The sequence below is a fragment of the Gavia stellata genome, chromosome 7 (genome assembly GCF_030936135.1).
Source record: "Gavia stellata isolate bGavSte3 chromosome 7, bGavSte3.hap2, whole genome shotgun sequence".
NCBI classification, from domain to species: Eukaryota; Metazoa; Chordata; class Aves; order Gaviiformes; family Gaviidae; genus Gavia; species Gavia stellata.
This window is the reverse complement of record NC_082600.1, coordinates 19,745,348-19,766,129: the sequence shown is the minus strand read 5'-3', so window position 1 is coordinate 19,766,129 and position 20,782 is coordinate 19,745,348. Positions and strand designations below refer to the sequence as shown.

General features: G+C 35.5%; 1 protein-coding gene across 4 annotated transcripts in view; it reads right to left on the bottom strand.

Annotated features, from left to right (window-relative positions):
• The window catches only part of TTC7B (tetratricopeptide repeat domain 7B), a 151,100-nt gene that overhangs the window by 25,996 nt on the left and 104,322 nt on the right, over positions 1-20,782 (bottom strand). For 2 of the 4 annotated variants that reach the window (XM_059819235.1, XM_059819236.1), the window contains 3 exons: positions 15,197-15,247; positions 9,397-9,537; positions 3,493-3,695 (listed from right to left, as the gene is read on the bottom strand). In XM_059819235.1, coding sequence (XP_059675218.1) covers positions 3,493-3,695; positions 9,397-9,537; positions 15,197-15,247 — 395 coding nt within the window. Of the gene's footprint in view, positions 1-3,492; positions 3,696-9,396; positions 9,538-15,196; positions 15,248-17,056; positions 17,222-20,782 lie in introns of all 4 variants that reach the window. The other 2 variants (XM_059819233.1, XM_059819234.1) reach the window with 2 other exon arrangements.

Sequence of the window (20,782 nt, the reverse complement as noted above, 5' to 3'; positions counted from 1 at the left end):
CAGAATATTTTAAATTTCATTGGATGTGATACAAAGCAATTTGAAATACAGAACAGAAACTGAAGTATTTCAAACCTTTAGAACACAACATTGCGTTGTTTTCCCCAAGTGCACTATACAACAAGAAAGGACACTGCATTTGTTCAAAAGCATTACTGCTGCACTCTGTGAAGTACACTTAATTGATACTGACATGTTACTGCTTCACTCTTGACATCTTGAGAGCAGTCAGAGCTAGCCAAATAGCAAGCTGGTATAACCTCTGGACTGGAGAAAATTTCAGTTAGCGACAAACAGTAAGAAATAGTGCCTGAGAACAAGGCAGATCTTAAAATGAGAATTGCTTAACAGAATACAGTGAATGAATGTATGGATTTAAACATTAACTGTATGAGGAATAATCTAGTTGCACAAGCAACTAAAGAGAATTTTAACAGCATTTCTCTTTGAAAGAACTAGTTTCGTTGTTCAGCTGATTTAATTAATAAAAACCCCAACATTTTAGAAGGGACTGAAATAGCAGCAAGCATGAACACTAACACACTGCCCCCTGCAGCCAGGTCTCTGTTAGAATACCTCACATCTTCAGTAATATAACAGTATAACCCAATCAGTTCCATTTCCTAAGAAGTTTAATTAAGCAGAATACAGCTAAACAAATTGTAATTCATTTATGGATCAAGCCCCTGCCATTTGGTGTCACGTTGTCTTAGGCATTTCATTACTAAGGCAAATACAGCAAGAGTTAACCTCTCCCTCCAAACCCTCCCGTTTATCATTATAATTTTGTTGGTGAACAGATCTCTTCCATCACTCTTAACTGCTCCAATTTTCACACAATCGCCAAGTCCTCCTGTTTTTCATTTTAGTAAATCAGTGAAGCCTTTAGAGACAGCAGCATGATGAATAATAACTTCTTTCTTTAGAAAATTGTAATTTTAGACAAATATAGTCTTTTAGCAGATCATACCAGCCAAGAAGAGGTAACTGCATTCAGATAATACATTAGACTTCTGCAAAGAGCACGTCTTCATGGTCACATTAATAGAATATGGAGTCTGCACTTGAGAAAAACGCAAGAGTCTTTATGCAGAAACTCCAAAGCACAGGACATGCCACAACTCCCAGGAGGAAGCACATCAGTTCTCAAGCCACAAGACTAAACTTTGTAGTCTTTCTTCACACATTTCTTCAGTAATTTAGATTAATAAGGTTGTTTCCATGTAGAAACAGTAGACTGTATTCAGGAATAAGTACTTAAAGAGACTTATGGCCAAGAAGTTGTACCGAAAAATAGTAAAGCTTCAAAGTTTAGTTTTTCATCCTTCTTACCAGAGTGATGTATCATCATTTAAAGGGTATCATAATTTAAAGGATGGATTATCAAAGGAGAAATCTTCCCTATTCCCAATAGGCCATTCTTGGTCATACAAATATAAACAAACATTTTATTTGTTTTTTGTTCTTTGGACAACTACAAATAATATCTCAGATCAAAGATCCAGATTTCTAAACCACTAGCATCAGGAAATTTTACTGAGTCAGATGTCACTAATTCTAAAATTTTAATTAAAAGAAAAAAAACCCTTCAAAACTGATTTCAGGTTCAACTATTTCAAGCAATTTTACTTGGAGAAACAGGGTGGGATACTTATGCTACATATGCTTGTGCCATCCTTAAATCTTATTTCCTTTTTGTTGCATTTTATACATAAAGTTATTATGATCTATACTTAGTATTTGCCCAAAAAAAGAAATTCACCAAAGCTTATTAAATAAATCTAAGCTTTAAGGTAACTGTTATGTTGAAACAGCAGCATTTTACATTGCTTTCTAAGCATTACTAGAAAGCCATATCATATGATTTTAAAATATCAAATTAATCACAGAAAATAACGTATTTTTTCACAGAACTTTGTTTCATAAACTGATTGTCAGCTTAGAATTGTGAATACAAATATTACAAGTTAATGTTTCTGCTGTTGTTATAGAGGCTGGCACCTCCACAGTGCTGTTGCTATAGCTCCCCTGCCACTGAGATCTTATCTCTTATAATAAATAGGTAAATATACACAAACAAAGTGTTGAGATGTACAAATATTAATCTATACACACAGGCAAGAGTAAACACTGTGAACTTAATCCTCAAAACACTTTTTGCAATAGTCAAAAGATCAAGAAGGATACAGAATCTTGTACTTTTTCCCCACATGGAATTACACAGACAAGTATTTTTATAGCATACATCTTTAATATTGGTATTTAAGCAGCCTAAATCTCTCAGCATCTATTCAAAACAACAACTTAGTACAGAAAAGCTCTACAGTAATAGAGAAAGCTTTTAAAAACAAAATTTTAAACTATAAGAATGCTTAAAAAGGACTGTCCAATCCAATGAAATGAATAGTCATCCTCCAGCCTGCACGCAAACTGAAAAGCTTATATAAAGGGAATCCAGATTGGAAGCACAGTATTTTTCATCTCACATGCCTTCTAAGGCAGCTAATTTCTCAGTCATTCTAAAGAGCATTGTGTGTTTACAGACTATTTATTCAAAGGTGGATTCAGAGGAGGGGCAAAAAGACAGTCAGAAAAACATAAGCTTTCATTTTCACTGAGCTGCACTGCTTTAGGTCGACTGCCTGCTTCTTCAGAAAAAGGAACCTTTTGGCATTTGTCAGTAGGCTCAAATATCTTGAAATACTGAAAAGGTGAAACAAAAAACATTCCCTGTGCTGCCCTCCTATCTGATCTTTTGTCTCATATGTTCCCCTCAGGGATGCATAAGAAATGTCTCTGAATAATTCATAAGCACCTAGGCAGACACCAGCTTCTACTTCTGAACAAAAAGATTGGGTGAGAAGCTGATTGCAGCTGTCCTACTCTGCTCTATCTGGAAGAAAACTGGATTAAAAAAAGAAAGTAATTTTCCTAACATAGTAATCACAGCATATATACATGTATGTACATATGAAGTATATAAACAAGCTTATCCATTTATGCTGGGGAAGGCAACTTTGTACTTAAAGCTACACATTCCTTTGAGGGCAGGACCGATTCTCTACCTTTCAAAAATCCAAGACATCACATAGCATGAAGGTAATCAATCAACATGTACAACTCAACTTTTAGTTTGGAATTAGAGAGCAGAATGACTGGTCTTTCCTCTAGACTACAGTATTCAACTCTTCTCTTACCATGAGCCACCTTTATTTCCCAGTGGCTCTGAATATTAGGCACATGCAAATGACTTCTTTTCCAGCAGTCTCCATTAGGACTAAAATAGTCTTATTGCCTGCAGATCCTTTTTATGTCCCAACACTCAGAAGAGAGAATAAAAAGCCAGAAAAGATTGTTTGCAAAGCTATTTTGCTAATAAGAATATAGATCCAAAACTCATAAGCTATGGGTTACTCACACCAAGTTAAGATTTCACAATACAATATCGTAAGTTGAGACAAAAGTACTTACGAACATGGACTCAAGACTTACCAGTCTCTGCATGCTTTTCACATGGGTAGGACTAATAGATAAGGCCTCTTCATACCAGCGTTTGGCTTCATCAATATTTCCACGAAGTTCAGCCACCTGACCTCTCATGTAGAGAACATAGTGCGACATCGGAAAGAGATTAGCTGCTTCCTGGGTACACGCTGTGGCCTCAGCAGGCTTCCCAATTCCTATGTAGACTTCAGCTGTGGAAGGAATGTGAGGACCAATGAATGATTCTTGCTTCATCATACCATGACTAGATGTTGTCACATATGCTGTATTTGTAGTTTCATTCTAAGCAAAGGCTATTTTCATCAAAAAATTTTGCAGCTTAAGAGAAATTATTACATAAATTATTTTAAACCAATTATTCTTCTAGGAAAGTTCCTTTTATAGATATAACAGGAGTTTGAACCTCTAAATGGCTGTTTTAAACACCAGAAAACGCCTTATAGTTCGTTATTTTTAACTGAAGTCTGGGATTTTTTTCATTTTATTTATAAGTTTTATTTATAAGATGTGAGCATGCCAGTATTCCAGTACTATTTAAGAACAGAAAACCCAGCACAAAACAGCAAACAGAGATCCTTGCAGTAGGTAAGAGAACACAACTAATTACAGGGTTTTCTGAATTTTACATGTCAGCCATTAAGGAAGCAGTAGCAATCGCTCCAGCTACCAATCACTAAATGGCAAGCCTGGTTCTAAGCTTCCTACTTCAGTCTGTTTTAAAAGAAATATAATGTTATTTGATAAGTGAAGTTTCCTAGTTAAGTTAGCAGAACAGGTGAGATGCTTAATCAGCATTCTGATTTGACAAAATTTGTTCATATTTCCAAGCATTTTATGTAATATATGCTCCAGAAGCTAAGAACATTTAACTCTGTAGGTTTTTTTTTTTTTAAAAAAAGCAGCTGTATTTAATTTAACATAAATCACTCCTGATGAAAGCAGTTGAGTAGCCAGACACAAACTTGTCTAAATCAGACTGACTATAGGGGGGAAAAAAAAAGATTCATTCAGTAAGTGATTAACAACTAACAACAGAAGAAGTATTTGCCTTCAATAGCTTTTATGACACTCTTCAACACTGCTGTTTCACTAACTTGCTGGATTATCTTAACCTCTTTCTGAAAGAGTGGGAGAAGAGAGGAATAAAGAGATACTAAACACAAGAAAAAGATATTTTAGGTTCTGGGTTGGGTTATCTATTTCTTTTACATTGGTATAGACCCTAGAAAAATTGAGCCTCAAAGTAATTTTATAATGGCATTCTATTGTATCACACTGTGTAAGAGTCTTCTAGATTAAGGTTTAAATCAAAATGCTCCATCAAAACAGCAAAGTGATCTATCGCTATTTCAAGACATGCTTCTCACTGTACAGTACAGGCCACCCATCTTGGTTTAAAGGCTGTCAGATCAGGATCTCACACTACAGTAGTAGATTTGGGTTTATGCCTAAAACTCTGAATAGGACTGATCTTTTCAGTGCCTTTAAAGGAGCTTTCTTCTGAGATAATTGCATCAAACAGATGAAGTCAACTTCAGTACAGCAGAGTGTATAAACCTTAACTTGCAGGTGATACCTGCTATGAATATTCATAATTATTTTAATAAAAATAAATTTATAACAATGACTAACAAAAACTGACTTTCAGTAGCAGTTGGTGAGTAAGCACAGTTTAAAGGTCCTACTCATTTTCTATATTTTTTTTTTTAACTGATTTTTGTAGGGTTGCTGCAGTAAATGACTTTTTTTCCTCTAAGACATGATCCTATTGATGGGAGAACAGATTCTTTTTTTAGCAGAATAGCATTATTTTGCTCCTCAGTTGACTCAGTGATTTCACACAACACATTCTACCTAACATAAACAGTATGTCCATGTGGATGTATGGATTGATGTAGTATATTATTAGAAACTAATGAAATGCTCTTTGATGGAAAAATGTCTCATCCACATGAAGAACTAACACATGAAATTTCAGATCCAGCAACACTTCTTTTTCTCCTAACTCTAAAAGAACCACCTCACCTAGTCAGAGAGTGTACCATATAACTAAAGAATAGCAAACCTGGAAGATAATGAAGGGATGATTTTGAAACAGAAATCTAAATTTGGGAGAAATTAAATTTTTCTAGGATTTTACTTTTACTAACTGTTAGTAGAATCCAAAGAGGAAGTTGTAGCCATAATTTGAGAGCTAGACATGCAACAGAAAATGTGAATTATACTGCAAGTTTGTTTGTTTGTTTTTTAAAAACCCTAAAATATTTTGGAAAAAACTTTGGGTACTTCATTCTTGAGTGCTTTTCTAAAAGCTACATGGTTAATATTACTATATGACAAACAAGATTTTAGTGAGTATAAAATGCACTACATTATTTAAATGCTAACCATTAGAGCTCTCGTGGTTTTACTATCTCTTCTCCAGCATCATCAGACTTGAAACAGTTTTAAGTACACACTCCCAAGCTGCTTGGTGAAAAGACAGTTAGGAAAAACATAATTTACACAGACTGTAAAAAGTACTAAGTAAAAGTTATAGTTATTAACAAATAATATGCAGAAACTAAAAATGGTTTAAGTTGGTGATCATCTGCTACCACAATAATTCTAGACTGAAAAACAAGCAGAGATTGGCTAATTTAACAGACTGCAGTTGAAATTCTGTATTCCTTGAAGGGAAAAAAGTACGGTAGCAGTGGCTTTTAACACTAGCCAATACAGGCTTCAATACTGCTTATAAATTATTTTTACATTAGAGACTCTAAATCTTGCTGTCGTGCTTACTAACTGCAGCAGCGAAACTTGACAGTTATTAACAGACCTTCCTAAAAGTATTAAATTTAAATTAATATTCCTTTATGTTTAAAGTTATTATAGAGTTATTTTTAAAATAACTTCTCCTTTTCTCTACTGGAAGTTATGCCACCACAACAGAATATATTTGAAAAACTATGAAAGAATGAATAGAAAGTTGAACTTGTGGCTACATGTTAAACATGAAAGTTCATTCAAGAAATTTCTGAAACTGAAGGAGAGCTGTTCATTCTAAAATAATGACTTCAAACTGAATAAAAATGTTGAAAACCAACATGGAAAATTCAAATAAATCAGTTGTGAAAAACTGATATGGACCAGTAGACTTTGTAGGAAAATCTCAGAGAGGAGCAGCAGTTTGAAACGAAACAAGGTCCCAAGTCTGATGTGCTCTTCTCAATGTCTCCACCTAGAGAATGCCAAGAATGCCTTCTGGCTCAAACCCTTCCAATGCTTACACTTGCATTTTACTGAGAAATCAATCTATTTTCCAATCAAGCTGCACAGCAATATTGAGTTCAGTCTTGATGCATTTCTCCAAGGACCACCACAGTCATTGATCATTTAGGGACAGGCCTAGTTTTTAATAGTGAGTTACTGGAGAATGTACTAATTGCAAAAGTCATTTTGTTTCACATTTAAAATAAGCCTGATTTTCCACCCTTACACTATATGCCCAGAAATGAAAGGCTGAAACAGTCCATTAATAAACACAAGATGAAAAATTAAAAGCCAGTTACTGTGGGCAAAATAAACTTCTTTGGACTGAATGCCATGCTAATTTACACTAATGACAGCTGGAATGACACTGTATATCCATAAGAACAAGCATTTTCTCTCTTTTTCACATCACATATATTAGTTTGGGTAAATATATTCCACTAAGTTTTGCACGTATTAGAACTTATTTACGTAACTTTGCCATGCCTCTATAATCTAACAGGAAGAATAATTCTCAATTTTTGTATTTTAAGATTTAGAGCTTGTTAAAGATTCACACACACACACACAAAGAAGTAAAACACTGAACAACCATGCAGAGAGTCAAACAGTTAAATGTGGCATGAGTCTCAAAAAGGAACCAATTTCCCAATGGTAAATCTTCACTTTTATTTATAGAGCATGTGCTGTAAGTAAGGCGTTAAGTAATTTTATCACTGTTTTCTATGCAAGTAGCCCATATATACTGATGAAGATACCTTCCAGAATATCTGCTTTGTATTGTGCTTCTGGGAGAAAACTTTATTCTGAACATTCCTACACTAAAGAGCCTTTCTCAAGGCTGAGGGCATTTACTGTAGCAAGACAAGTAGATGAACAGCAGGATACCTAAACAGCTGAAACACAGCACAAATCACCAGCCTGAAGTATCAACAGGATCATTTCAAAGTGGAGAGGAAGCAGGCTTCAGGTTGCAGTACCTCCTCTAAAGGCAGACAGAAGCTCTTTTTCATCTCCTGTTTTCTTCTTTCATTGTTCCCCATACACAGAGTCAGAGCACTCTTCATACTTTTTTCTGTCCTTCCCCTGGATCTTTAACACTTTAGTTCATTCTCCAGCCCAACGCTCTCCTACTTCCTACCCGTGCTTCCTCCTGCTGGGAATCAAGAACATGGCCTACAGACCACGCTTGCTGAGATAGGTATTTTTAAGAGTGGAAAGTGGACTGTGCAGCAGATTGCAGCAGCAGACCACCAATGTGCATGCAAACCTGACTAAGTTGTGAACTAAAAAGAAATCGGCGAAGAGTGTCCGCACCCCTCCTTTGTGGGCAAAACAGTAGGAGTCACTTGCATGGACTGGATAAGCAGCAACAGGGCATGACCAACAAAAATCAGAAAATAAGCAGTGGAACAAGCTGTCACAGAACGTTGAGAAATTATTAGCATTATAGATGCTAAGAGTTACTGTAGATGGCCATCTATGATGGTTTACAAATATTTAAAAACAATGATGATGCCACGATGCAGGGCAGGTGACTACATTATGCCCTGGTGGACCTTGCCTGGTTCTAATCTGTGTTGCTTTCGAGGAGCCCTTCCACCCCCAAATGAGATCACTATTATTAATCACTATCATTGCTCTTTCTTTCCAATCTTCTGGGCTTTTTCTCCAAAATGCTAATTAATAACTGGGAGCTATTGCCCTGTGATGACTTTCACACAATAAAACTGTTAATGCAAAATAGGTAAATTAAAACGCTAAGAAATACAGCACTGTTTTGTTGAATGTAAACATGAAGAAAAAAAATAATTATGTCACTGAAAAATGCTCAAGTCTGAAAGCAGACCAAAGCAGAGCAATTGCTGACTGATTTCTAAATTACACCTTTCTGAGCAAGTATCAATAAAAACAATTGCATAGTATACATTTTCAACTGTGTAAAAATACACTGGATGACCATTTTCTGGTTAAAATTTTATATAACAGCCACTTGTGATATTGCATTTAGCTTGAGGCTTGAAGAAGCATAACAATACTAAATCCACTCAAGATGACTCTACATTTAGAAAAACAATCCTGGGTCTTTTACATTAACAAAGCTAGAAGGAAGAGAACTGAATAAGAGCTCATTATCACAGCTGCAAGGGACAGGTTGCTCAATAGTACTACTACCCTTTTTTTCCCACATATGCAGTTACTTATTTTCAATGCCAAAGCTTTTCTGGTTGCAGGAACTCTATTCAATCATCTTATAAACATCTTTTTCCAACCAATGGAATTAGGGCAACTAAATTTCCAAATACTAAGGCACTCAAGGTACTTCAGAAACTAAATTCTTCATGGATAAGGGAGGGAGTGTCGCCTTTGTTCTACAGAAGATACGACTCTGCTGATAACAGCTGCATTATAAAACTACTGCCTTATCTTACATAAATGATCTTAAAAAGCACATTAGACTTGCTTGTGTGTATTTCTTGACTTGCTTCAGTGCCACACACACCTGGAAGAAGTTTGGTATGACAAGTGGTAACAGATTCTGAATGAAACCAACAGATTTTTGCAGGCCCTTAGGCTAGCAAGAAAGGGGGGGGGGGGGGCCGGGGAGAATAATAAAGAATTTTACTTTCACAGTACCTGCATGAAGCCATATTTGAGCCAGAGTCATCCAAGGATGCAGGGGACCTTGTTTAGGGGCACTGCTTTGCAGAGATGAAGCAACCTCAGACAGTGCTTGCTCCACTCTGGAAGCTGCTATTGATGTGGCATGGACTGAACCTGTAGAAGTAATTAAAAAAAAATTACCATCACAGAAAGAATGAAGGCCATACACATGGCATAAAACATGTAATTGTAACCCTTTTCATAAGAGGTTTTACCCCAAACTCCTCAAAATTTACTTTACAGGTACCATTTTGGAGAAGTTTTTTGAAATGTCAGGTTAATTTTCCTTGTTATGAAAGCTTTTATACTTGTCTGAGAGACTATATAAAAAACACACTGAATATTGGTAACTATACCTGACACATTTTTGAGTAGCTGCTGTGAATACTCTCTATTAAACTCGACACCTCTTTTCTGGCAATGTATGATCCAAAAAAAGTTTTGTGATGGTACCGTACACTGTAATCCTCAGTTTGCTGCATGCACTTTGATGTTAGTAATTGCTATGTCTTTCCCTAGAGTGCAATTAGAGGACTATTTTAAGACTAATAACAGCACCAAAAAAAAAAAAAGAGAACTAAAATATAGAAGATGATCACAACATACCCCATCACAAATACACAATTATACTGCACTGAATGTAAACCTTAGCCGATCAAGAAGGCCAAGTTAAAATGCCTTGTGGCAAAAAAAGTCCCTTGCATAAAGAACATTCCCAAAGCATACTATGTAAAGGACAATTCTCATAAAATGAAGCATTTACAAGTGAGATTAGAATCTCATTGGCAAATACTACCCTTTTCAAAGCACTGAAAATAAAAAAGCTTCTATGACTAGAGAATATCTAACGTCAACTGTACTTTGGATAGCTAATTACTGACAGCGTATTTAGTAATGATTTTTTTTTTTAAATCAAGACCATGAATATTTTAAGCTACACTCCTTCTTGTCATCTAAGCTTCAATTTATCCCTAGCTGGTTTATATTTACAAATTACAAAATCTCAGACTGACTAGGCCTGATTAATAAATAATGGAAGTGAAATACTCCATATTGGATCAGATGAGAAGTCTTCTAAGCCCACCTGTAATGGTCAACAATGGCCAGTACCCCAAAAGGAAGTATTGAATCCTGTAAAGGTGGAACTGAACCCCACAAGCTCATCCTCATCACTTGCAGGTAAGAAATAAATGAAACCTTCACTCAATATCACAGGTTTTCTAAGAATTTTAATAAGAAGGGATTTGCCACATGAATCATACATTCTTAAGTGTGACAAGATAAATCAGCAAACCAGAATAGCAGAAGAAATTCCTAGTACAGAGATCAGTGGGAAAAAGAAGCTTGTCTGAAACAGTGTGTGTCATGTTTCCCTTAACTGACAGAAACAAGGGAAAAGCAGCACAGGACATAATAAGCATTTCATATGTCATTATGAACAAGGAATTGCCCTGAAGATCTGAAACAGTATCTGGCCGGAATCTGTTTTCCTTTACTGGCTGATGAAACAACTCAAACTCCAGTCTGCAGAGTTGAATATTCACTGAAGTTCTTGTGTGTCTTATCTTTAAGGCTTAACTTCTGAAGAAATATAAAAGGGAAGTCTAAGCAAAAAGCATGTGGCACATATTCCAAGAAAAATATCAGCAAAGGTACTGTAAATAAGCACTAGTCACCAGTAATCCTTTTGTTGTCTGACACCCATTTCTGTAAATGCACGTAACTGCAGCCTATCACTTGTTAGCCTTCCAGGGACTAATAGTGAGCGAGCCTCCTCATCTCTCCAGAAGAATTTGTAAAGAAAAGGTGCGATTCACTGACACAAAGGATATAATCTATTCCCTTCCTTCTGAAAAGCAAGTATTCAATTTAGTATTAAAAAGGGACGATATTTTCTATTATTTAAAGCAAGGACTCTGGCTGCTAGCCAGGCCACAAATAATTTCATATAGAAAGTGTGCTGTTAGATTTTAAGCCTCTAGTACTTAACCACAAAGCAGATATGGTAATATATCATTATAACTTTTTGTACATCAATTTCTATATAAAAAAGAATTATACTGTGATAAAATTCTTACGAGTTGCAGTGCCACCTATATTAAAGTCAAAACACAGAGGATTCCGAGTGCATCCTATGGTAATTAACTCCTATCCTGGACTTTATTCTGAGTGGCAGAAAAAAGAAAAAACTTTTAAAAAATCTTTATAGAGCATTTTTTCCAAAGTGTTATTACTCAAATTGCTTTTATTTCCTGTTTAGGAAAAAGGTATCCCTTAACATATCGCAGCAATTATTTCTCTGAAGAAAACATACACATATACAAAGTAATAGTCTTCAAATGTCCTTACTTCAATCAAACTACTAGAAAATAGTTACCTCCTATCTTTCACTAAATTAATACAGTTGACATAAAAATGTATTCTAAATTATTTGTGCATATTCACAATCTACAATTCAATGTGGACCAAGTAACTTAACTGTTTTAGAAACTGCAGATTATTCAACATAATCAACTAAATTTAAGCTGCCTCTAAACAATATCCCAAATAAGTGGATTCTTGGGGTTTAAATTTGAAGATCAATGTTAATCAGCATACAAAGAAACTTGGTGTAATCTTCTGCAGGGCTGTTGGGAAATCCCAGCCTTTGAAATCCTTCATACTTTAGTCTTATTTAAAACATAGAGAACTGAAGAATGATGCAAAACAGCACAAGAGCATCGATAATTGCACTTCTTTGTTTGGTTTTGTTTCTTCAAAAACCCTCCTTGCAGTGGCTATTAAGAGAGGTATCAAGCACAGGGCTATACAGTTTCCAAAAGGAGGAGGGAAGACCTCTAGTACAGCCTTGCATATCTAATCAGCACAGCCACTGTATCCTTTATCATACTTTTACATCTTTGTTACTACCTTTTTTTTTTTTTTTTAAAGTAACTGTAGCCTTTTGACACATCTTTCAGGTACATTGCACTCATGCTGATAGCTCTAACCCATAAACCCCTAAATGCTTCTTTAGTATTGCCACAATTAGCTATCATCTGACTAATTACTGGCTCCTTCTGTTAAAGCACAATTAGTAAGCTTTCATTTTGCAGACAACTAAAAATCATTTAAAGATCCTGGGTACTAAAAAGCTTTTTCCAACCTTCCTCCAAATTTTATTCAACCCTTTTCTTAGTAGAACTAACTAACTTCTCTGAACTATTTGTTCCTTTTCTAACCCAGGAGTCCCCAGATTCAGCTCTTTATAGTCACAATTGTAAAATGTATAGTATTTTTAACTACAACTGGTAAAGATACATAGTGCTTTGTGAGAAACTGAGGGTAAAGAGTGGATCTTAAAGTCTGCTCAAGGCCTCACAGATCCTATGTAGCCAGTTACTTATTTGGTGGCTCCTGGCTGGTTTTGTCACAAGCTCTGCTCTCTCTTCCCAGCCATATCTCTATTTTTCTTTCTTTGGTCTGTGTTCAGTACCCTCAGCCAAACACAGACATATCGTCACTTTTAGTGTTACAATTCACTCAGTTGTAGCTTCCTTCAAATGCTCAGATAGAGTAGCAGTAATTTCTGGTTTAAAATTTTACTGTATCTTTCATGCATACAAATATCCTCACTCTTCCCAGACAACTTCTAGACCTGCTGCTATAGTGTGACATGTAAGAAAAAAAATCCCTCAAAATACTACAACCAGCAAAGAGTGTTTATTTTGAAATATAAAAGCATGAGGTCTGGAAAAGTAATACATCACCAAAATGGATCCTGGCTACTCAGTTTCATGTCTTTAGTTTTGTTTTGAAGCTTGTTTATACTAAAAAGGCCAAGCGCGAAACAGGGACTGTCTTTGTAAGATTGAGAATTCACTACTTAAATTACTTATTGATTAATGTCTGGAATCACAATCACATTGCACACTGCAAAGTGTGACAGGTGGTCTTAATCATAACAAAGTGTTTCTAAACCAAAAAGGTATAACCTCCCACTCAAGTTTCCTATAACGACGTTTGTCCAGAGTTTACAGAGTTTCTACTCACCATACTAACACAGTATCTGCAAAAACCATGGTAATGTCAACATTTCAATTTGACCTCAAATAGAAAACCTACCAACAGCCTTGTACAAACACAATTTAACCAAGTCAAGTCATCTCACAGAAACCTTTCTTTTCCAAGTCACACCTACAGTTCAACTTCTGTGAACAACAAAGTGTTCAATTTATTCTCTTCAGACTTTTCTTAAGATAAATATTACAGAAGAGTCTACATGAAACCCTTGTTTTAAATACCATTATAAGTCACCCTATGTAAGTAAGTGTGTTATGACTTCTTCAGTTCCTTCCTTGGTCACTTCCCAACAAATTCTTCACAACATAGCCTAATGGACATGAACTAAGACATGGACCCTATCAGCACTTAGTTGGCATGCAGGCTTGGAGAAAAAACAAAATTACTTTGCTACGTACATCAAATTTTCCTTCTGAAAATGAGTAAAAGAATGGACTGTCAGCCTTCATGAAACATGTTCATATCAACTGACAAAAACACTGTAAACAGGATTTCTTTTTATACCATAAAAGAGAATATTACTAAACAGTTTTACATTCATCATATTTTCAATGTTTCAACATTTACATAAAGAACAAAATGCTTTAACAGCAATGCTCATGCAGGAGAAAAGAGGAAAAATTCCATGACTTTCAACTTTACATGCACACAAAGCTGGCAGTAAGAACATTAGTGGTGCGACATACAGAGAACTGTGCTAAAAAAAGCAATCATATGATACAAAGAGGCAGTACCTTCTACAGGACAGTACCTTCTACATTGAAGTGATGCATTTGATAAAACAGATTGGCAGATTTAGCCAAAATTAACAATTTTTCCTATAAAATTCATTAAGTGTCTGAGATACCTTTCACAATCACAAATTACAAAGCTAGCTTATCTTTTGGTACAAACTTATGCATGGAGATATTAGAAGTCAGGTGTGGACAGCATCATTCATAGAGCATCCTGTCAGCTCTTTGAAAAAGATTTTCCATGCTTAGTCACTGTCAAACATGCTGTTTTACATAACTTCTTACTTTTCTCTCCTCCACCAAATTGGTCTCCTGTACTACCTCATAAAAATTGATGAAAAAGTAAAGTAATCAATGAAAAGAAATCCCATCATTTACTATTCAAGGCTAAACACACAGCTTTATCATGTAACTGGTTAGAGAAAAAGAATGTTATTTCACGTCCTGGTTAAAGCAGTAGTTATTTCTATTGATCTATATTCTTCATTCTCTCTTATTTAGCTTGTTTTCATAATTTCATTATTTTAAAGTGTACTCTTAAGAGATTTATTCTACAAGCAAAATTTGTACCACAAGAGACAGTAGTAGTTTATTATGACTCATGACAGCAGTTGCAAAGTTGCATTCTGCACCAATGTACTCCTTAGGAACAGCAGCAGCATAAAATCTTCTCTAATACAACACACTGGCAGCTGGCCATTATGTTATACAAGACCTTCCTAATATATCTTTATTTGCAGTCCTCTAGAAATGAATACTGCCTCTTTAATTATTAAATGCAAGTGTTAGTTGAGTGCATTCAGATCTCCTAAGATTACAGCCCTTGGGGTGACTGAATGGGCAAAGAGCATCAGCCTTGCTTTACACACTATCAAACTTCTACTACTGATGGACAAAACATGTACATTTTGTGGTAAAGGAAAAGGTGATTTAAGTCCTTGAGAAATTAATACAACTGCACAGTGAATACTACTTACAAACTGAAAAAAGGGAGTAAAACCCATGAAAGTAAGCATCTGATGGATTGCCTTTGAACAGATCAAACCACAAATTAAAATCCAAAGTATGAAAGAGAAAAAAATTTTTTATATATATATAAAAATATATATATAAAAACCAAGAACTCCAAGAAAGCCAGAGGATTTCTGATAATCTTCAGACTGTAAATCAGGTTTACAGGGTTTCAAAAGATAAAAAAACTAAATAAGATTACTGTTTACAATAAATATTTTCATAGAGCCTTTGCTACACCCCTAAAATCATGTTCCTGTTCAACAGAAATTGGAAGTCAAGTCAATAATACAAAGTGCCTTTTGCTTCTTTCACTAGAAAAAGAATTGAACTGAGCAAGATATAGAACATGAGATTTTCAGCCCTGGTAACTATACTAACATGTTATAACCATCTAGGCAAACCTCTACTTACTCAAAGATAGAGAGCTTTAACTTTCATTAATTATTTACACTATACGAAGGACTCCAATATCTGGGGTTTTTTTCACGGTTCCACTATTTCTCATGCATATGGTAGAAGCTCCTTTCCTTGAGGATACAGTAGCTTGGAAATGGAAAACTTGGGCTTTACATAATGGAATCCGCGCATGGGCTTCTGCATTCTTTCAGTTTGCCTTCATTCTTGAGTGGGTTCTTATTAACTTGTAGCTCTGCAAAGAACAAGTAATTTAATGCTAATTGGGATGTACTGTTTATAAAGTAGGTCTGAGCAAGTTCAACTCAATGACACCCAAACCTGTAGTAGCAATCAATCAGCTATTCAAATGCTTCAAGAAGAAAGTCAGACTTCAACTAGTTAAACTTCTGTAGGACACAGATTTCCTGGAGTCTAAAGAAGTGCTTTCCTTAATTTCCAGTTACAGGCTTGCATACGAGCTAGTGTTTTCAAAACTCTGGTCTTGTGTCAGCTATTTTAACAAGTGAATTTTGCTAATACTCAAAGATTTATTTTCTACATTTTGTTAGGATTTAATATCTTTAACATGATATCAGTTAAAGCCTAGGTGTCAAAAATGAATTTTCTTAAGATTGGATTATAGTAAACGCAGTGACAAAAACAGTGCTTATGCATAAAGCTATGAGCGAAGGACAATTTAACAGAAATGAAAAGGAGTTAAAAATGGCTGGAAAACTATGCTGATTTTATCCTGCCACCTGAACTACTCTGGCAGCATTACTGTACAGTGTGTATTCAAACAACATGGGAATTGATCTTATAGCATGTTTAAATTGGCATAATTTCAATGAACAGAATGGCTCTTGAAACAGCATAATGCTGATTTTCACTGCTCTTGTACCTCTGAATCATTCTGTTATGCCCTACCTGCAATATGAAAATACACACTAATATTTCAGCAATTTCTTCCTTCATATGAATTTTCAGGGAAGGTTTTGGACGCAATTAGCTAAGGCTATCTGAAATTAAGTCATTAAAAACTGTACAGATAAGGGAGTTCTGTGGAAAGGAGAGTCTTGTTAGGCAAAAGATGCCAGCAATGGAAATAATTTCCGGCAGTAAATGCTACAAAGCAGTCTTGGCCAATAACCTCTTTTACCAAACACCTTTCATTTTCTGTAACAGTCTTGAGAACAGAATATTAAATATGTCTGTAACTTTACCTCTTTTGGGAATCAACAAAACGGTCTATTCTGATGAAACTCTTAAAACCCATTCAGTATTCAATGAAGTGCACCTGAAAGGCCGGATTTCATTGACACTCTGTTGAAACTGAAACTGTTTAAACACGGTTTATCAGTTACGAAGATTATCAGAAAAATACAGCACAAACTAACACGCCCATCAGGAATAGAAAACCAATTTACAGTGAGGAGGTGTACAGGGCTCAGGAACTTGGTCACAGTATGGAGAAGCTGCATGGGGCCAGACAAAGGTATCTGGTTTAGGATGAGGATGAGGAAGATGAGAAGATACAAACAGTTGGAGAGGAGACTCTGTTCTTGAGAGAGAAGATGAGGAAGTATCAGAGGCTAAAAAGTGAAACAAAGAGAATGATAAGGATGGGGGGAGGGTGGGGGGTGGGCGGGAAAGAAAAAAGACCACGAACAGGGTTTAATGGACTCATGGATGCCAAAAAATGCAAAGCATTTATTTCACCATTCAGTAAGATGGAAATGGCTTCTACATAAAATAAATATCACTTATTCTGAAAGCAACATAAAAAAAACCCAAACCCTGTACTCATATGTACTCTCCTTCCATACTAAACTAGATTAAAAAAACAAATTAAAGATTTTTCCTTATGTTCTAATGCGTAGATTTATAAAATACATTTAAGGGGAAATAAAGACCAAAGTTTAAAATTCAGCTACTATCGTTTCTTCCTACGATAAACTCAGTGGACTGCAACCAATGTTTTTGAAGAGATAGAGTGCAACTTACCTTAACCAAAATAGCCAGCTGAGTCTTAAGTGATTTGCATATGCATATCTAACTTTGGACAGGAAATGTGCCTGCCTCCCTGTGAGATTTTACTTCAGTGATTGATTCATGAAAACTTTTTTTCTCTGTATTTATTTTCTTCATCAATATATACAAGTATAGGTGCATGCCACTCATGGCAAACCAGCTGAAATAGAGGGCAAACTTAAAAGTAGATTTGCCACAGTTATTGATCAGGGCATTAGAATTAACAGTCTAGCCTTGTAAGAAATCCACAATGCACTCTTATACTTCAAAGGTTACACAAATTTAAAACTTGAATCATTTAATCATATCTGATTATGGGATTGGTAAGAGCTCTATATAAAACTGGTTTTTAAGACCTTTTCTTTTTTTTCAAATTTCAACTTCTGCTTGATTGATACATCTAAGAAAAAGAATGGTTTACACCCATTACAGCTAGATATATTTTTAAAAGGATTTTAAAATTCAAATTGAAAGTACATAAGACTTCAGATTTGAATTTTACGTCTTATTTCTTGGTACTCAGATTGGCCAAACTCAGACTGGACAGGCAAAGGAGATCATCATTATTGGTGGCAAGCAAAGTTAGGAAGGGGAAAATTTCTACGTGTTCATGTGTATACACACACATAAACACATACAAATGGTAGCATCATACTGTATAAAGAGGAGGGGAGCAAACATTTCTGTCCTAAGAGGATTTTCTGCAATAACCTTTCCTGCATACCCCTATTTTAACATTTGTTTATTTATTTAAATTTCAAATACCTTATGCATTTCTAAACACTGGGGATCCACAAAATTTGCACATGAGCTCTTTCAGCCTATAAAGGTCTAACATCTCGACCATCTATTGTTGCTATCATCCACCTTTTTGTGAACAATGTTTTTTTGACAGTCTGCTTAAAGTTTTCTCACTCAAACACTATGACAAGCTTGACTTTTTTTATTCTTATAATACCATAACCTTTTAATTTCTGCAAAATTTATATATAATCTTCTGGACGAAGAATTTTAGACAAAACTTGGATATGGAGCTTTTATATGTATACTACCATATAGATACAGTAGATAACAAAGCTCTAGTCCTTACCAGAATTTGAGTATTGGTATTGCAACAAGGTTTCTTCAGCTAAAATTAACAACTAAAAAAACCCCACCAAACAAAAAACAACCCCAATCGCACAAAAAAATGAAAAAAAAAAAAAAAGAGGGCCCCCCCCCAACCTATCCTCCACAATTACCTTTTATAAGAAAAATAATCAAAAAGGGACCCCATATTTTTAATTTCCCATCATATCCTCCTTGACAGCAGAGATAAGCTCTAACAACAGAGCGTGTCCAGAGAAGGGCAACGAAGCTGGTGAGGGGTCTGGAGCACAAGCCTTATCAGGAGCGGTTGAGGGAACTGGGGTTGTTCAGTCTGGAGGAGAGGAGGCTGAGGGGAGACCTTACCGCTCTCTACAATTACCTGAAAGGGGGTTGCAGAGAGGTGGGTGCTGGTCTCTTCTCCCAAGGGACTAGCCACAGGACAAGAGGAAATGGCCTCAAGTTGTGCCAGGGGAGGTTTAGGCTGGTTATTAGGAAAAAATTCTTTACTGAGAGAGGGGTGAAGCACTGGAACAAGCTGCTCAGGGAAGTGGTGGAGTCACCATCGCTGGAGGTGTTCAAGGAACGTGCGGATGAGGCATTGTGGGACATGGTTTAATGGGCATGGTGGTGTTGGGTTGATGGTTGGACTTGATGATCTTACAGGTCTTTCCCAACCTTAGTGATTCTGTGAACACAGCTGAGACTCAGAAAAAAAGACAAATTGGAACTTCTAGAAAAATCAGAACATATGTACAGATCCTGTTTTCCAAACAAGATACTGGCTGCAGGATTTGAATCTGGGGCAAGCTTCTTGAAAAGCTCACTGTTTTGGATGAGGGTTCATCTTTACTTAAAAACGTTGAGGAACATGCAGTCTTTAAAAAGCACCAATTCATTATGCTCTCAAGTGTGGCAGATATAAAATAGGACACCCCAAAGGTGTAGATCAAGAGTTTTGTGTCCCCATGGGGGAAAAACAAACACAAAACCACAACTAATCACAAAAAACCTCTCATAACTCCTCCCCAACAAGCACTTCTCTGAAGGCATAAAGATTATCTGTATCTATGTCCATCTATATATTTATATGAAACCTTTAAAATCTAGTTCTGTCCTTAAAATGAAACAATGAGCTGGACTAGAATATCGAATGATCACTATAAAATGAGATAATGTTATCTATACACTTTAATTACACGAATACAAGACGACAGAAAATTCCACATTAGGGGCAGCAAGCTAAATTATGCCATACTTCAGACCATATCATATTGCAACTCCTTGAAATCAGGTGATCTTTGTAATCAAAACTGTTTGCCACTATAGCAAGCACAAAACACTTTGTATTTACTTACATGAGTTCAAAATTGAATGAACATTCGATCCAACTTTAACTTTCAGAAGTCAAGTATCTAAATTGGATTTTTCTCTACTGCACAATTCTGATATTAAACAAAGAGATACATTACACATTTCAATGTATCTTAATTTATGGGTTAGTGTATTCTAATTCATAGGCTGGCAAACTCTCCCATAAGCTGTTTGTGTCAAAGTGTGATTAAGCAGAAATTCACATCTGAATGGTGCCAGGAAAAGCATGCTATAGTTTTGAGATAAAAACCAGGAAACAGAAAACTCTCAATAATTAGAATGCAAGTAACATATTATAAAGGTTTTCAGAACTAGCATCATCATGGTAATTCCTTCTGCAATTTTCACAGAATGCATGGCTCACCTGCTTTTTGGTTATATGACTTTTAAGGTGTATCAATTTGCATTGTGATAATTTGCCTATTTTAATATATTCAGTTACATATTGTAAATATTTACTGACATGTAACAATCTTAGCTTTTATGTAGTGCACCTGTGCACCACAATTTTTGATACGTATATCAAAATATCACAGTATATATGATTTCTAATAAGTAAGTTTTGCTTGTAATGTTAAAGCTATGTCTCCAGTGAGCCAACCCACCCATGTAATTGTATTTTAATATACATTAGAGATTTTAATTAATTTAGTTAGCAACGA